The 19,309-nt window shown below is 42.0% G+C and overlaps 1 protein-coding gene and 1 long non-coding RNA gene across 3 annotated transcripts in view; one reads left to right on the top strand and one right to left on the bottom strand.

The window, feature by feature from the left end:
- The first annotated feature begins 38 nt into the window (after positions 1-38).
- Positions 39-5,921, top strand: LOC128774161 (uncharacterized). The gene is made up of 2 exons (XR_008418568.1): positions 39-360; positions 5,532-5,921. It is a non-coding gene; the product is annotated as an uncharacterized LOC128774161 (long non-coding RNA).
- A 2,745-nt stretch (positions 5,922-8,666) lies between these two features.
- Positions 8,667-19,309, bottom strand: part of SMURF2 (SMAD specific E3 ubiquitin protein ligase 2) — a 116,341-nt gene continuing 105,698 nt past the window's right edge. Inside the window, exons 14-19 of one of the 2 annotated variants that reach the window (XM_019466513.2) lie at positions 17,610-17,788; positions 16,418-16,555; positions 13,153-13,273; positions 10,880-11,081; positions 9,560-9,635; positions 8,667-9,248 (exon numbers count right to left, since the gene is read on the bottom strand). In XM_019466513.2, the coding sequence (XP_019322058.1) occupies positions 9,149-9,248; positions 9,560-9,635; positions 10,880-11,081; positions 13,153-13,273; positions 16,418-16,555; positions 17,610-17,788 (816 nt within the window). In that variant the 3' untranslated portion in view covers positions 8,667-9,148. The remainder of the gene's footprint in view (positions 9,249-9,559; positions 9,636-10,879; positions 11,082-13,152; positions 13,274-16,417; positions 16,556-17,609; positions 17,789-19,309) is intronic. The other variant, XM_019466515.2, reaches the window with a different exon arrangement.

The following is a 19,309-nucleotide window of genomic DNA, read 5'->3' as shown; positions in this document are numbered from 1 at the left end:
AGTTAAGGGGGGGGGGGCAGGGAATAAAGGCACACACTCTTCGTTAGTCATATTTGCACCAAAGCAGTTAGTTAATAGGCCTTGATTGAGCAGCAAGCTCCTGAAACCTATTGCTGTAGTTCGGTAAAAACAATACAAATCTCTAATTCAGAAAAGTGCTGTAAGTGTGGGCTCGTCATCAGCAGTGGGAGCTGGGGTTAAACCTTTAAAAGAGCACGTGTGTGTAGGTTTTTCACCTGGTGGCTGGAAGGTGAGAATTTGTGGCCGTGGCTTCTGTTCGTTGTCGGGGGACGGCGTGAGAAGAGGCGGAGTGTGGAAAGCCAGAAGGCGTGTGCCTCGAAGGAGCCCTCGTGCCTGCAGGTGGGGAGGAGGCGCAGTGGACTGGAAGTAGGCAAGTGCACACCAAGCCTATTTCTGGCGTGGAGGAGGAGAAGACCCCACACCCAGCAGGAAGGCACCACACCTTCCGTGGGGAGGAAGGCTCCAGAGCAGTTGAAGACAGGGGGACTTTGCTGATCAGAGCCAGAGAATGGCACGGGACCCCAGGAAAGGACTGAAGGGGAGAAGAGAGGCTCCGGTTAGGGAACGTAGAGAGTAGCAATGGCGATGAACAACAACAGAGGCCCTGGGAGCATGATCCGTGGGATCCGCTGGTCTTGCAGACAGACATCCAGACAGCTGTGCTCTACCAGGACAAGGGAGTGAGTGCAGGTGAATGGAAAGGATCGGGGACGTGCACAAGACAAGGCTAGGTCTGTAAGGGCTACAACGTGAATTCTAAAAATGGTTATGAAGAGAAAAAATGAAAGTAGATCTGTTATCCACGATATATTTGAGTAAAATGAGCAAATGAAACTATACACCGTGATACTATTTTACTTTAAAAGCTGTGGTATGGGTGGATCTCCCATATAATGGAGTATGTAGTTGACCTTTGGACACTGTGGAGACCACAGGTGCCAAGGCCCCGTGCAGTCAAAAATCCGTGTATACCTTCTGACTCCCCAAAAACTTTACTACTAATAGCCTACTGCTGACCAGAAGCGTTACTGACAAAAATTAAGACATTTTGTATATGTATTATATACTGTATTCTTATAATAAACCTAGAGAAAAAAAACATTAAAATACTATAGTATTTTCTAGTACTGTACAAAAAAATTCATGTATAAATGGACCCAGGTAGTTCAAGGGTCAACAACTATAACCAGTAGAGACGTCTGGAAGAATAGGCCCCAAACATTAATAGGTGTCACTCTGAGTGATAGGTGATACAAACTTTCATTCTGTGCTTAATATACTTTAATACTATTTGAATTTGCTAAAACAAGTATAATGATACTTTTATTTTTAAATATTACATTAAGTTGCTAGTTCTGCCAGCTCTTTACCAAGCTAAGAAATAACTAGGAATAACCAAAAAGAATGGGTGAGGGAATTTAGCAGGAAAAGGATAGGCCTGCTAAGCAAAGGTCAAAGAATAGGAGAGGAGGACACATTGAAAGATGCCAACTTCTTTTCGAAAAACAGAAAGCAAATGAAGTGCTAACTCAGCAAGTAGATGGTTCCATCCAAGTGCCTGGGGAGAGGGAAGAACGCAGGAAACGCTCCTGATCATGCATGCATTTGAAAATGTACTTAGAACTGCGATATGACGTATGAGTAGGGAGGGAAAGAGGCGGATTGGTGGGAGTTTATAAATCCTTAACTACCATAAAAGGAAACTAACCAGACGGTTTAAAATTAATGAGTAATATTAACATGTCACTTAGAAACATGGAAGAAACATCAGAGCTGACCGAATATTTGGGATTAATGCCATCTGGAAAGCAAGACTGGGGCCAGGGGGAGGGGCGATGAAGGTTGTTTTTCTTTTTTCTTTAAGGTTCTTAAGTGTATATGACAAACTTTGTATGTTTAGCTGTGTATATGCATTACCGTATGGTGGGGCGCTGGAGAATTAGCTGCCTCCTCGGAAAAACATGGGAAGGAAAAGGAAGAACCAGCGTGGAGGTCAGCCAAGAGAACAGAGCGTTAGTGAGGGGGCTGAGGGTACAGGGAAAACTTATTTGCAACGGCAAGAAGCACCACAATAAAAAAATGAAGAGAGAATGAGAAGGGCACAGCAGACAGAAGAGTGTCATTAAGAGAAATGACATAAACTACCCGAAGAATCCAAAATTGGGGCTAGAGCTGCAACTTAAAAGATCTGTTAAAATCACAAATCTAGACGTGCTGAAACCTGTTTTATCTGGCATTCTCAGCCATTCAAACCTTACCCAGCTAATTGGATTGATAGGACCGATTTCTTCTTGTCTTAAAAAAACATGAAACTCCTCTGCCTTTAAAACTTTGTCCTCTGAACAAACCTGGAAGCATCATGCTCCCTGATTTCAAACTATATTACAAAGCTGTTAATCAAAACAGTATGGTATTGGCATAAAAACAGACACACAGATCAGTGGAACAGAATGAAGAGCCCAGAAATAAACCCACACATACGTGGTCAGTTCATTTACAAGTGAGCCAAGAATATATAGTGGGGAAAGGACAGTCTCTTCGACAAATGGTGTTGGGAAAACTGGACAGCTCCATGCAAAACAATACATACGCAAAAATTAACTCCAAATGGAGTAAAGACCTGAACGTAAGACCTGGAACCATAAAGCTCCTAGAGGAAACATGGGTAGTAAGCCCCTCGACATTGGTCTTGATTTTTTTTTGGATTTGACACCAAAAGCAGCAATCAATAAGGGGGACTACATCAAACTAAAAAGCTGCTTCTGCACAACAAAGGAAACCAACAAAAAGGCAACCTATTGAATGGGGGGAAGTATTTGCAAATGAGATAAATCTGATAAGGGGTTAATATCCAAAATAGAGAAATTCATACAACTCAGTAGCAAAAAAACTATCCGAATAAAAAATGGACAGAGGGACTGAAAAGACATTTTGCCAAAGACGACACACAAAGGGCCAACAGGTACACGGAAAGGTGTTCGACTCTAATCAGGGAAATGCAAATCAAAACCACCTCACACCTGTTAGGATGACTGTTACCAAAAAGAAGCGTGGGTGAGGATGTGGATTGAGAGGAAACCGTTGTGCACTGTTGGCAACGTAAAATGGCACCGTCACTACAGAAAATACGGAAGTTCCCCCCAAAATTAAAAATAGAATTACTGCGTGGCCCAGCAATTCCCCTTCTAGGTATTTATCTGAAGAAATGAAAACACTACCTGGAAAAGATACACGCACCGCCTTGTTCCTTGCAGCTTTAACGATAGCCAAAATATGGAAACTTAAGTGTCAATAAGAGAAAACAGTATTTATACATAATGCAGTATTATTCAGCCATTAAAAAAAAAGGAAATCTTACTATCTGCAACATGATGGGCCTCAAGGGTGTTCTGCTAAGTGAAATAGGTCAGAAATACAAATACCTAAAAACCAACGAAACGGAGCTCATAGAACCAGAAAAAAGGTTGGTGGTTGCCAGAGGTGGGGGACAAAATGGGTGAAAGGAATCAAAAAGTACAAACTTCCAGTTATAAAATAAATTAAGCCGGGGCGCCTGAGTGGCTCAGTCGGTTAAGTGTCCGACTTCAGCTCAGGTCATGATCTCGCGGTTCACAGGTTCCAGCCCTGCGTCGGGCTCTGCTGACGGCTCGGAGCCCAGAGCCTGCTTCGAATTCTGTGTCTCCCTCTCTCTCTGTGTCTCCCTCTCTCTCTGCCCCTCCCCCGCTCGTGCTCTGTCCCTCGCTTTCAAAAATAAACATTTAGAAATTTTTTTAAATTTTTTTAACATTTTATTTATTTTTGAGACAGGGAGAGACACAGCATGAACAGGGGAAGGTCAGAGAGAGGGAGACACAGAATCTGAAACAGGGTCCAGGCTCTGCGCTGTCAGCACAGAGCCCGACGCGGGGCTCAAACTCACGGACCGTGAGATCATGACCTGAGCCGAAGTCGGCCGCTTAACCGACTGACCCACCCAGGCACCCCTAGAAATTTTTTAAAAATGAATAAGCCACAGGGATTAATGTACAGCATGGCGACTATAGTTAATATTGTATTGCATATTTGAAAGTTGCTACTGGGTCTTAAAAGTTCTCACCACAAAAAAATTTGTATGTGGTGACGGATGTTATACTAGACGTTACCGTGGTGATCATTCCGTATCTATACACACACCAAATCAGAAAGCTGTACAGCTGAACCTAACATTACAGGTCAGTTATACCTCAATTAAAGATAAAAAATACTTTGCCCGTCTGGTCTCGCTCCTGCACCTGGCCGCGCCGGCATCATCTCCAGGAGAAGTGAGCGTCTGAAAGGTGGAGTCTGATGTGCGTCTTCACTCCCAGTTCCTGTGTTGAAAGTCAGAACACTTCGCGAACACCTGGCGGGGGGCGGGGGGGGGGGGGTGCGGGCAGGAGAAACACCCTAGAAGGGTCCCTCACCCACCCGGTGGGGTTTACAGCTCATATTATAGACTAATGTGAATCTAGATAAACCGTAGCCCAAATACCCGCAAAAGTATGCGATCGGCAACCGTTGAGCACATTACCCTGGAAACGTAGCCAACTGTATAATGAACACAAACACAAGGAAGAAGCCATATCCCCCGCAGCTGGCACAGAGCCTGACACGTAGTAGGAGCACAGTAGGTATCTGCTGAATGAACAGAAAGGTCTGTGCAAATACCTAATAAAATGTAATTGTAAAATCTGGCTTGTCCAATTTGCTAGGAGTGTTAACATAGGAATGTAACCTTTTTCTGTAGAATTACCTCGATCCCGTTAGGAGGCTCTTGTTCTGTTTTATATATCCTAACTAAGCGTTTGGGATATAAAATACAAACAAATGCAGTGGGTACCAAGGTTACGCTTCGTTATAATGAAGAGACAAAGCTTCTAGGTCGCCCCACAGCAGAAAAACGGAACACATACCAAATCAAACTTCTGGGTAATTTACAGATTATAAAAATACTAAAATGCTGGGGCACCTGGGTGGCTCAGTCAGTTGAGCGTCTGACTTCAGCTCATGATCTCATGGTTCATGAGTTCGAGCCCCATGTTGGGCTCTGTGCTGACAGCTCGGAGCCTGGAACCTGCTTCTGATTCTGTGTCTCCTCCTCTCTCTCAAAAATAAATATTAAAAAAAAAAAAAACTAAAATCCTTACTATACTAACACTACAAATTGTAGATAATAACCAGTAAACGTGGCAATGTGAGACAAAGCAAAAAAAAATTTTTCAAAAAGATGTAAAAAACGGACACTATGCCGTCCTGTGACCTGTCATAAGCCACTACCACTCACACCGCATCTCCCGACCTTCCTCTCTGGCCTGTGCTACGGAGAGACTCACACAGGCTACACGCTGCATGGAAAACATCGCACCCGTTCCTTTTTCCACCCATATATTTAGTGGACTTTCATCCACTATCATTTATAGAGTTGTGGATCACGATCCTTAAGGTCTTGGTTTCTCGGAAAAATGTAATTGGTTTCTCCTTTTCATTTCGAGGATTTGACCGCTCAACGCCACGGGAGCAAATGAGGCCCCCCAGGGGCCCGGACAGGCACGGTCACGGGATGGCTCGCTCCCCAGCGAGCCCAGGGCAGCCTCAGACACCCAGCTCCACACGGCCTCCCAACGGCTCCTGCCAGCCCACCGACGTGCCGCGGCAGGAGCACACCAGCCCCTTCCCCGCTCTACCTGGAGACACGGGGTCCCGGGCGCTCCGGAGCGCTGCAGCGCGACATGGGCCACAACTAAGGCAGGCACGTGAATCCCCTTAAACTCCTCACTTGATGCCTCATACGCTGTCACTCTTTGCAAAGCCAGTCGTGAAGCTTTTTTGTCCAAAGCAATTCATTATAAACTCCGTATTCTTTAAAAACTTCGATGCTGTGACAGTGCAAACAGCATTCATTTTATTGCTCGACTTCGGCATGGGCACATACATAGTTAATTTTTAAAAACCATTTATACAGATGTTATTGATAAAGCTCATGTAACAACGGAGTGAAAATACAAAGAATATCAAAGCTAAAACACTCTGTAATAAATACAAGTACAATGAAACGATAAAACTTTGTTTTTAAAGTCAGTTTGAGAGAAGGAAGAATATTACATTAAGTGGACTAATTACATCTAGAAACAAAACAACTCAGCGCTTGGTACAATCGTCACCCTCACGTAAGAACGTTCGATACCACAAATGGCACCTGTCGGCCGTGTGCTGCAGCTGAACAAAACAGGCAGAAAAGAGCTGCTCTATCAAACCGTAACGACGACCGGAACAATCTCTAACTCCCAACAGTGCAACCAGTTCGATGCACTGGAAGGTCAAAGCAGACTTAGTGTTGTAAAAGAAAGCAAATTACCTTGGATTTAAAACGAAAGGAAATCTGTGCTCTGAACTGTAGGGGGGTAAAAAAAAAAAAAAAAAAAAAAAAAGACGATGAAAATAAAACCCAATCAGGGCAACAAACTATGTGCAAAACAAAATGTACACTATACACAGCACTATTTAAAAAAATCAAGAAGTAAGACCCTTTGCAACAAAACTCACCTCTGTACTGCACATGAGCGCTCAAAAGTTCATACTTAAGCATTCATGATGGAAAGGCAGGGTTACGGAAAAGTGACCTCCCATACCGGAAATAGCACGGCCAGAGGAAGAGATTGGGAAAAAGCCCAGCTAAGAGGGATATGTGGAAATAAATATTCACATTAAACATGAGGTGCAAGTCCAAGATTCAATGACACATTGGGGGGTTTGGTTTGCTTAGCACCTATTTGGAAGAAATCAGGTAACCTCATTTTGAAAATGAAATCTAAGTCGTGTCTTTATAAATTATGTTGGTGATACCATAGACCGTTAGGGTGGATTTCTTTTAAAGCTCTATTAAGTCATTAGTATAAAGTTAAAAAGGCACTCAGAAGCAATGGTATGAGCCTGCTTTATTGTCCATTATGACAGTAGCATTTATCGCTGCATCCGTCAGTCAAGATTTCTCTAAAGCGTTCGCGTACTTACTTTTTAGAAGGTTAGAAGAGTGGGCACAATCATGCTGCACTAGTGCTTTAATATGAGACAGACAGACCCGCAACCAGTAAGGTACTATTGTGAGAGCTGAACACTGACCATCCAATAGCTCAGAAACCTTTTCTGTACATTTCAAGATGTTCTCAGGTACTACGAACAACGCAGCGGGGAAACACCAAGTGCCTGGGAAGGAAAAGGTCCGCGTCAGCCCGTTACCCCCGCACAGTTATGACTATGACTAACCTGCACGTAGCAGTCCGATCTGGCTGAATGAAATGGATGCAAATACTTAGAAACCACACAGGTAGTTCTCAGCTTTGTTTGTTTTAAACGTCAAAATCTCCGCTTCCTTTATCCCCTCCCCAGCCTCCCACCCCATGAAAGCTTACTTGGAATCCCAATACACAAAAGAGACAAAGTGGGAGCTGCTCTGGGGAAAGGGGGTAGGGGTGGGGAGCTGGCGGCTCCTGCCCAAGGACCAACGAGGCCCTCCTCGCCCTCTCTGTCCCTCCTGTCTTAAGCCAGTACTTCTGATGCATCTCGCGGGAACCCCTTGGCTCCTGGACACAGACTGAAAACCAATCCATCAAACGAAAGAACGCAAAGGACCTATCACTTGATCATTAAGCTGCAAAATTTAAACAGAGCTCTCTTGTTAAAATTTGCCCTTGATTCACATCGATGTAAGAAATGTATATATATAGTGCAGATTTCTGATAGCTGAATTTAAAAATTCATCCATGACTTCAGATTTTTTCAATCCCTCACTCCAGAACTTTGGCTGCCTTCTGGGTCACACACCTTGAAAGCCGAATCTGGAGATTTCAAAATCAGATGCTGATCAACACCCAGGGAACTGGGATTCCCTCACCTCCCAAGTGAACTCCCTGGTTCTAAAGTAATTTATACCAGAGATCCAGAATCACTATTGCTTCAGTAATCCTACCCCCGGCCCCATCCCATGCCCACTTTATTAGGTAAAAACAGGATTTTCTAAGCTTGCTAAATAAAATTTTTCCTTTTTTGTAATTTTAGCTGATTAAAACATCGTGAGCAGCTAAACAAAGATTCTGGATGGTTTACTTGATAGAAACTCAGACCGTAATTCAAATATAATATAAATTAGGTGCACTTGTTATAGGAGACTTTGGTTTACAGAAACAGCATCTGTATTAAAGATAAGCTGACCCAGCAAAAGAATGAAAATCCCATCCCATCTACATGATCTGAGGAGCAATAAAAATGCAGTATTTCCATTTAAGATGAAAAGTAAATCCAAAATACCTGATCATATTGATTCAAGATAAAAAATTAGGGTTTTTTTAAAGTCTCTTAAAAACAAGGAGCCCTGAATGCATCTTACTGTATCAAATAAGCTAGTAAGTTTAGACTAAATGGTTGCATTAGGAATCTGACAACCAAAATTATGTAGCTGTATTCCAGGAAATTCGTGCTTGAAAAAAATACAAAAGACTCGCTTAGGCTAGGTTGAAACATATAATGCTTTTAAAATATAATGCTTTGCTATAGAAAAATGTAATTAAACGTGTAAATGGCTTTTTTTTTTTAAGATAATGATTCCTTTAGCCAATTGTTTACAAAGGTAGAATCGTTCAAAATAATTTTATTTCTTTTTACAAAGAGCAAGTACAGAAACTGTTCGAAATCATGTATTCGATCCAAATGAAATGTGATGTGTACCGACTGCTGGAGTTGTCTTGATGTTTGAGAGACTTGAAATCTGTGGAGCGATCTGAATAGATTACCTTTTTATAAAAATAGTAGTAGTCTTTAAGTGTAGAATACTGCCTAACTCTGGAAATGTAGGAAAAGTCAGCATTCTTTAGGTTCAAGATATTAATTTTAAATAGCAGCTGAGTGTGGCCTCATGGCAAAGCATAAAGACCTCTTTTTTCCTTGAAAAGGAATTTCAAAATTGTCCTTTCCCCTCACAGTGTCCTAAACATTTTTTTTTTTTTTGGGGGGGGGGTGGGGCATTTTCCTGTATTTCAGCATTCCGGGCAACTTTGCTGAAAGGAGGCTGTCGGTCAGGGTATAAATAGAGTCCGGGGTAAATCCGTGAAGTTCATCATTCCACAGCAAACCCACATGTCTCTTCGATGGCCGTTAGCAGCTTTTCGTATAACTTTTCATAGCTTTCATAGGGCGGAATGTCTATTCGATTGAAGCTGGAAATAAGCACATCAGATATAACGCAGTTTATTCAAAGTCAGCAAACTGGCCTCCTAAGTGTGTACTAATACGGTCATATCACTTTTTGTGACACGCAGAAAATTACAAAAAAAGGCTGTATTTCTCTAAAGTAGAAACTGCCACTTTTGGGTTTTCCTACCAATTTCTGAATAATCTTAAATCACTTAAAAACTGCTTATCATTCCTTTTAGAGGTCCTTTTAGTAATAAGAACAGAAAATGAAACATCGGTTTAAAACTAACACGCACATACATGGAAGGATGGGAAAGCTTCAAAAATAGCTTACCACGTGTGGGCCTTTGGCAGGTTGTTGGTGCAGGCATCGATCTGGTGTATGGTGAAGAGTCGTGGGCCAGCAGCACCTACAAAACAAGTAAATGTGGGTCACGTCACCACACCTGCCTGCACTGGTCTCCCAAATCTCGGAAGAAAACTGGTACCTAAACCACAGGGCCTATGGATGGGGATACTGGTGACTCCACATAAGCTGCCAAGGGCAGCAGGCAAAGAACCTGGGTTTTGAAAGCTGGAAATGACCTTGGCAAACACTGGATTCCTTAATATGCTAGCATTTCATTTGACAAACAGTCCAGGATGGAAATCCTTCACCAACTTCTATCTTCTAAAAAAAATCAATGTGCCAAAAGCGTGAGAAGAAAAGTAAATGGACAAATCCAAGATCAAATACACACACACACACACACAAACTCAAAAAGATGACAACCTAAATACAAATTCAGGTTTCATGCCTCAAACTTGGCCGAGAACAAAAGATCAGCAGCCTATGGAATAAATCTCAGTTCACGTAAGGCACCCCATCAACGGGTATGCAGAAATACAGCTTCACTTTACGCATCTGGGTAGTCGGCTAATGAGAGCTCTCCAAATGGGGAATGTGAGCACAACTCCAAGCGCGCTTTCCCCATGGACTTCTGACAGGTGTACTGAGGCCAACACTGCTGAATTATGCATCAGTCTTGCCGTGTGCGTCCTCAGTCACCGCCAGCAGCTTCGGAGGTAAAGGAAGCAGCCGCCCCTGCGTGAAGCTCCACTGTCATTAGCAACATTACCAACTCTCCCCCAAACGAAACCGCTATTCCATGGAAAACAATTCTTACAGATGGAATAGGTTTGTAAATGAATGGTCTGATGCCATGCAATATGGAAGTGCTCTGGCCAAACAGCTTCCACAACTCATGCTGCCTCTTTCTATTAAAAGAAGAAAAAAGTAGAGGGAAGAGGCATCCCAAGTGGGTGTAGGTTTTGCAGGGCTGAGGTGTGAAGGTAGAAGGGGACGGGCTTTCCCTACAGGAATGTGCGATATGAGTTAAGGGCAGGGTGACCCGAAAAGAAAAGGCAAGCATCGTCACGTATGGTCTCTAGCGTGCGGCACTCACTACAACCACAGAGAACCCCGGCAGCAGAGGCTCTTGGGAGGGAACAAAGGAAAGGAAGGAGAAGGTATCAAGATACGAGAGCTATAGCTACAAGGCAGAATGAAGAGATGTGTTTATAAGCCCATGGCTTGTAAACTATGGAACCCAAATATCGACGCCCTCCCCCAATCCTCGGACACCATATCGCGTGTTTCTTCTGGCTTTTCTACCTTGTAAAGCCTTGAAGCCCTGCAGAGGCACTCTAGATGATCCTGTCACAAACTGAAGTAACCGTGCTCTTCGCTCTTCATCAAAGAACTCCACAGCTTTCCAGAACCACTTGACGACATTGCTGTCTGGCGTGCAGTGTTTTAACCGGGTGTTTACCTTCCAGTCATTAACATCTATCTTTCCAAGTCCACAAATAATGAGCTGTTAAAATATTGCACAAATAATGAGCCAATGGAAATCCAAGTCAAGCCAAAAATTCCTCAAAACAGAACTTTCGATCTGTAGTGCTGGCTCTCATATGGCGGTTCTTTAGCATCAAGGGTACACATCATAGTCGTCTGGAAAGCTTTTCAACATACACACACCATCGGGTCCTACGTTCAGAGGTTCAGATTCTGGGAGCCTGGGGCGACAGGAGGGATCTGGACTTAAAAAGCTCCCTGGGTCCCTACTTACTGCAGGTCCGTCCCCAGGGTCTGAGAACCACCACGCTCACAAACATGACAAGATCAAAGCTCCGAATTTCCACAGAATTCTAAATTCTGTTTAATGGACAGAAACTAGACTCAGAGAGTAACTACGGTCTGCATGTGCCTTCCTTAATACCTGCATCATACTACTATGGGTTTTAACACTTATTCGCTTGGGGATTTGGACAATTTGGTTCACCTCCCTCGGCCAGCGGTTTCCTCTGCTCCGCTCCATCCTGTGAAAGAACCGTACTGCTCGCTCAGGAACTCAAGAAATGGGTGTTGAATAAGCAGTCCTGATCATCTTCAAGTTGTTTCAAAGTACGAAATACACGACTGTGCTGACAGAGAGCTCTGCCTGACATCCTGATGTAGGGTCAGCACAGATGAGCTGTATCGAAATCACTCTGATACTATCCATACTCACATATCCTTAGAACCCAAGACTAACTCACCTCAATCATGTGTTTAGAAAAGTGAAAGATGATAGGGTACAATGTAAAGCATAATGCAAGCTGCACATCCTCTATTTTATAATTAGTTCTAATCCCATATCACATACATGCATATATACATATATATACACATACATACACACACTTTAATAAAAGATTTTTAATTTCATTAGCAGTAGAAAGTATGTAACAAACCTTAGGCCTACTGAATAAAACCTCCACCAAAGCTTTCATAGGGTTCTAGAAAGATTACTGAATCATAGCCACACTCAACAGGGAGGTGGTGATCCAAATAGGATTACAGAATTATTTATATCACAAAAAATATTTCCTAAATTCTTTTCTCCAGAGGAATGGTAATTATAAGGCCAAATTCCTCATCTGTTGTATGAACAGATAAAAATGGACTGTATTTCAACTTTGCTGCCATTCCTGCTATGTTTTCTTCCTCTTCCTGACCACTTCCTCCTGGCCATTTCCCTAAGGAACAGCTCAATCATGAAAGGAATGGGGATGATACTGAATCAAACCAATCTTTTGAGATTTGCTAACAGGTCTGTTACAAGATTTATAGTTTAGAAAGCACACTGAAGTTCATGAATAAAATCAGATTTTACATTTATTTGTAGATTTCAAATACTTATGCTATCCCTAGCCACTAATTAAAATATGCCCCTGGAAGAATAAAACCTCATTGTTTTCTCAAAGTAGTTCAGTGGAAATTCAGATATATTTGGTTAAAGGTCTTAATTATAAAACCAGACTACAGGTGCTTTAAGGACCAGCTTTAAAGAAAACAAAAACAAAAACAAATCAGTTAACTGTTTATTACTGCTATTGTTAGTAATGAATATTTCCAAAGAGAGGAAAGATGTTTAGATGCAGTTTATCCTCAGCGTTTTAACTACTGCCTCTATGGTCTCGACTATCAAATGCTTTCTTGCAAAAGTTAGTGTAAACCAATTGAGACTTGGCTTCTAATTCAAATAAACTGCAATATGGTAGAGACGAAGTAATGAAGTTTTATTTAATTAAATCAACAGCCACTTAATTAGGGAAGAGAAAACAACATTAGAAGAATGTACACCTAAGACATGAAATCAGTTGAAAACGAGAAAGGATAATATGGCCAAATAAGTTAAGAATGTTCACAGTGTAAGAGAGATGGCTTATTTGTAGCAATTCCAAAGCAGGAAAGACTTTTCCCATGAATACCAATTCTCATAGCAGCGCACCGTGAAGCTTCAAAAGCACCAGCAATACGACTTCCCTCTAAAACTAAGTTAACAGAAAATCCCCAACCTTTCCTTGTTACACTAAATGATGTCATGACATTAATACACTGACCTCTAACTCCTTCTCATCGAATGTCTTCAGCAGATGCTGTGGAATTACTTCATTAAATCCTTTCTGCAGAGCCAGGAACTGTGCCTCAATGCCTCGTAAAAATCTCCAGTTCACGTAGAGCCTGTAAACATTGGCCAGGGGTTTCACATGATCGAATATATTCAGATTGAGTAACTATTACGAATCTCTACATCAGCAATCTTGCACATCGCAAGCACCTGGCATTAAGAATTTAGTCCAGAGTCTAAAGGAATTTCAGATTCCCAAGCGTGCTGGAGGCCGTGCTGTGAGGCAGTTCACTGTAAGTTAAAAGGTGGAAACCTTCTGCTAACAAAGCAACTCTGCAGATCACAGAGAGGGCAGGTCAATGGCAAGGCGGCTAGAGATTCGATGGGTCTGGAGTTAAAATCTGGACGAAACTTCTCTCTGAATTCTAGCATGCATGCCACCAACCAGAAAAAAAAAACAGCCCGTGCAACCAAAACGGATTATTTTTCTAGTTTCACTTGAAAATGTCATCTGCGTGTGCTGGGTGTTTTGCTTCTATTTTGGGGGTGGTGGCTCGGGGACAGGAGGTAAAGACACTCCTCCTATCGATACAAAATGACAACAGTCAAGCCAACAGTGTGCACTTTCTGATTACACACTCCTTGTTCCCTGGAGCTTTATAAAAACTGGAAGATGTAACTAAATTAAATAAGTACATAAATAAAAAGTACAATAAATAAAATCTTAAAAGTACACCAAACTATACCTAATGTATAGCTTCACTTATATTTTTTACTTGGACTTATAACTGAATTGCCTTTTTTAAAAAAAATCTGTCTACCCAGGAAAACTTCTCCATCTCAAAAATCTCAGAACTATTCCCCTGCCAAATATGTCAACATTTCCTCCTGGCTTGGAGAAACGATTCTCTACTTTCAGTAATAAGTTACTTCACATGAGACCCTTTGGCGGATCTTCTTTTTGTCTGTTTAAGAGGAGGGCAAAATGACACCTCCATAAAAAGTCTTTCTCTGTAACTTTTTTTTTCTCCCAAAACTGTATCTGGTAAGAGATAGGACAGCGTGCTGAAAGCATGACGGAGTCTTGGCAAATGGGGTCTAGGACCCTAAAGTGACACATTACTGAAATTCAGGAAATTCCCATCCATTCTTTTCTTTCCCAATTTAGAAACGTAATACATGTTTATTTTCTATGTAAGGAAAAATCAAACGTTAAATGTGAACAAAGAGTCAACACTGAAAGCCCGTTCTATTACCCTCTTCTCCCTCTCTACTTCCAGGCCTGGCACCTGCACCCCCTTACCCCAGGCAAACATTTGACCTGGTATGCAGTCTTCCTGGACATCTTCCGAATAATTATAAAACAACAACACAGACTTTTTCCCCCTATAGAATTCTTACAAAACTTGCTTAAAAAAAAAAAAAAAAAGTGTTTTGTTGTGGTTGTTGTTTCAGTAATCTCTACACCCATTGTGGGGCTTGAATTCATGACCCCAAGATCAAGAATCACATTCTCTTCCCAATGAGCCAGCCAGGCGCCCCTAAAACTTGCTTTTTAAATCTGACATCTTCTACAGTCTATTTATTTGTATTTATTTTGAGAGAAAGATTAGAGAGCAAGTGGGGGAGGGGCAAAGAGCGAGGGAGACAGAAACCCAAGCAGGCTGTGCACTGTCAGCGTAGAGCCCGATGCCCTGCTTGAACTCCTGAACCGTGAGACCATGACCTGAGCCGAAATCAAGAGCTGGATGCCAGTCAGTTAAGTCTCCTTCTTCTAAATATCAGTCTCTTTCTTCTACATATTCATATAGTATTCTGTTGAATGTATGTATTTAATCATTCTCACCTAAAAACATTCCACCAGTTTTCAGTTGTTTTCACAAGTAATATTTAATTGAATATCCTTAAATTTATTTCTTTAACGTGTTTCCATAGACTAGATTCCTAAAAACAGGGCTGCTGGTTGAAAGGCAGATGCATTTTCATTTTGACAAGCAAGGTTACTCACCACCATACTAACGAGGATGCATTTTCACTTTGGTAGCTGTTATCAAATTCCTTTCCAAAAAAAAGCTATTCCAACAGACTGTTGGGCCTCATGTGTCAACCAGGAAAATTTAAGCCAATGAGACTGAGAGACATTTCTTGTGTACATGTGGTAAAACAGAGTTCAAACTCCCATATTTGATTACCACGGTTTTATGTTTAGAAGAACTTTAGTTACCACAGGCCAAATGATCTAACCCAACTTCTAAATTCCTAAATCCTCCGGTGATTATGTAAAATTTGCAGAGTATTTTCTCATACTTATCCCTTAAACTCACAATGTGCTTACTTCTAAACAGGACGAGGGCTGGTGTCACAGCCCAGAAGTACTGTCAGCCGGCTGCGGCAGCTACGTGACAACTAGCTGCATGCACCACCTCTCTTGGTGTTCCTGCCTCTACACCGCCCCTCTTCCACACGAGCCTGCACTGGCCTGTGACTCGCTTTAACAGAAAGAACACAGCAGAGGTGATCTGGCCAGTTCCAGGCTTAGGCCTTAAAGAGATCTGACAACTTCTGCTCTTGTGCTCCGGGAAACCAGCCACCCCATAAGAAGTCTGGTTATCTCGCTGGGAAGAGAGAAGCCATGGGGAGCATTAAGAAGCCACCTGGGTGGCTGAGTTGGCTGAGCACCTGACTCTTGATTTCGACTCAGGTCATGAGATCGGGCCTTGCACAGAGCGCCACACCGACATGGCGCTCCACACACACATGGAGCCTGCCTGGCACCCTCTCTCTTTGCCCCGCCCCTGCTCACGCTCTCGCTGTTAAAAAAATAAACATTTTTTTAAAAAGATGGGCGGGGGGGGGGGGGGGTTCTCGGGCACCACTTGGAGATAACCAGGGAGGCCCAGCCTACAGTGAGAAGTAGACCCCAGAGGGTGAGCCAGTGGCCATTCCAGCCAGTCCCCAGCCATTTGAGCCATCCTAGCTGAGGCATCAGATATGTGAAAAAAAGAGGCCATCTTGATGTGAGCCCCAGCTGACACCCCAGGGAGGAGCAAAATGCTGTCGCTGTTGTTCTCTATCCTTATTACTGACCCACTGAATTGTGAGAAAAAATAAATGGTGGTTGTTTTGAAGACACTAAATTCTGCAGAGGCCTATTTTGTAGCAGTAAGTAACGCTACCTAAATACTTCAGTGTTTCTCCGTACAGCCGTTCAAGAGCATTAAAACAATTCTTAGGTTTGAAAATATAAAAGTGTTTACCTGACATATTCTTTTTTATTTTCTTCAGTAACAGGGATACTCTTGCCATTTGGTTTAAGTTCATGCTGAATAATTTCACCATATGCATTATGTTCGACACAGAAGGTATGGTCCAAAACACCTGTAATATCATTCTCACTAGAAAGGAAAAAGAGAAGAAGATATTTAACTGGAAAATCTAAAATACAGATCCTTCCGATCTCTTAACTGGGGAGACAGATAAAATGAGACTGTTTTAGAACATAACAAGTACAAGATCAGATTCCTTCTGCTGGTACTTATGCTACCATACCTCCCAGTTCTTGCGCACAAAAGTCAAAGAGCTTTAACCTTCATCCACACAGGAAATGTTTTACTTCCTGAGTAAGGACAAAGAGCCCTGCCCAAAGCTGGACTTTACAAACAGGGAAAACTTAGGTTATGTTCAGCTTTTAGGTAAGAAGCCTTATTTGAATCCGGGTATTCCCGAGCAACCAAATGCCTGAGTGTCCCAAGACAAAGCTACTCATGTATTTGGTAAAAGTAAGTATGGCCCATGTGTATTCGTAAATAAATATTCTGACAAAACAGAACTCATTCTTACAGATCGCTTTTTTAAAGTATGGCTTCAACAATCACTACTTCAGCAGGAATTTACTCTTCTCACACGTGCGGGACTGGAACAGAACTTGTACCATGTCAAGAAAATCATTACATGTGGTAATTTTTAAAACAGAATATACTGCCTTTTTTTTTTTTTCCCCCTTTTTAAAGTGGTAACATTAACTTTTAGGGATTTGAAACACACAGGAAAGCAACAGAAAGAGGGACAGTCTTACGTGGTCCTAAGACTCAGATAATCTCTCTCAATATTTTCTGTACATCATTTAAAAAAAATTTTTTTTAAGTACATCCATTTTGATGGGGCGCCTGGGTGGCTCAGTCGGTTAAGCGCCTGACTTCGGCTCAGGTCATGATCTCACAGCTTGTGGGTTCGAGCCCCACGTCTGGCTCTGTGCTGACAGCTCAGAGGCTGGAGCCTGTTTCGGATTCTGTGTCTCCCTCGCTCTCTGCCCCTCCCCCACTTGCACTCGATCTCTCTCAAAAATAAACGTTAAAAAATTTTTTAAAAAACAGTACATGCATTTTGAAACGGTTATCTGTAAGGCTCACATTCTATCCGTAAGGAGCGGACACAAGACCCAATACATACAGAATCCACACCAAACTGTTGTGAAGGTCTGGATCAACTAACTCCATGTCGTCCAAAGTAATGGACTTCCCGAGCAACTGTTTATAAAAAGGCAACGTGAAGCCACCATCAATGTAATGTCCATGAAACACGGCCATTCCCATTATTCGTCCAACAAAGTGGAAATAGGATAAATGTTCCTGAAATTGAGAGAAGTTTACATATAAATATTCAAGTTAGACACTACACAGGGAATTTTTAATAAAAATTAAATACGCAACATTCATCTTTTTTATAAGTAACAGTTTATACATTCTATAACTTATTTATATGGAGTAGGCTATCATAGCAAAGGTTAATAATCATCAGGGAGAGTTTCTATAGCACACGTTCAAGATCCTCTCCGTTGCTAAACTATTACACCAGGGACGATGCTTCTCCCAGAGAGTACAGTCACTTTGTAAAAATTATCTTTAGAAATGAAGTCCAAACTACACTCCCACTGTCGCTTCATGAAACCACTCAACAGATGCGTCGTCTTCCTCTCCTATCTTACCTGCTGAGCCCTTTACAATCCTGGCTCTGCCCTAACACATGGTAAACACCTCACAAACACAAGCTCTAATTACACTGGCGTAATGGGCTCCCCAGGCACAACCTTCACCTGAAATCTTCCCAACTTTATAAGGGGTTCCCTGCAATGAATCTAGCATGTTTGGATGTATTTGTCTATCATGATAAACTGTTAGTTGGATATTTGCATTTTCAACTCTTTTTACTTCTCCGGCTAGTAAGTAATCTTTAAGCTCTTTAAAAAAAAATTTTTTTGAGAGCAAGTGAGGAAGCAAGCGCAAGCAGGAGAGGGGCAGAGGGAGAGGGAGGTAGAGAATCTTAAGCAGCCTCCACGCCCACCGTGGAGCCTGACACGGGGCTCAATGTCACGACTGTGAGATCATGACCTGAGCTGAAATCAGGAGTCACCCAGGTGCCCCTTAAGCTCCTCTTTAAACCTCCCTTTTAGCTTAAAAATAGCTTTTGTTTCTCTTTAAAAGAAAACATTTAGAAAATACTGACAAGCAAAAACAAAAAATCACCCATAATCTCATACCCAGAAATAACCTCCATCAGTATGATACTACAGAGCTTTTCAACGTTCATACACCCACATATCTACCAAAATTGTATCATACTGTTCTGTAACCTTCTTTTCACTTAATATATCATGAATACCGTCTTTTTAAGTCATTAACTATTGTCCCAGAGTGTCATTTTAGTGGCTATATAATATGCCATTCTATGGAAAGATAACAAATTAATAAGAGCTACGAACTATTGTTGAGTGGTCAACAGTATGTAACAGGGTTAACAATGTACAGCGCTATGCCTAATACCTAATGTGCAGGGTCCCGTTTAATTGTCACGACGCTTCTCTGAACTTCAAGCTAAGATTATTATTATTAGCAGTGATAAAATGGAGCCTTAATCACAAAGCTAGTATAGGACCAGGATATGATATCACATCTTTCTAATTCCAGAACCTTTCCTCTTCAACCATTACCGTAATTCTGCGTCATGTGATCATTTACCCAACCCCTCTCTTACGGACAATGACGCTGCTTCCAGTTAGCGCTACTATAAACAACGATGCAGCAAACATCCCAAAGCACAAATTACTGCACACACCCGTAATCATTTACTTGAGAAAATCTTCTACAACAGAA

The sequence above is a fragment of the Panthera pardus genome, unplaced genomic scaffold (genome assembly GCF_024362965.1).
Source record: "Panthera pardus isolate Hobbes unplaced genomic scaffold, ASM2436296v1 HiC_scaffold_3, whole genome shotgun sequence".
Classification (NCBI taxonomy): Eukaryota; Metazoa; Chordata; class Mammalia; order Carnivora; family Felidae; genus Panthera; species Panthera pardus.
The sequence above is the reverse complement of the archived record's forward strand: the minus strand, read 5'-3'. Positions and strand labels throughout refer to the sequence as shown.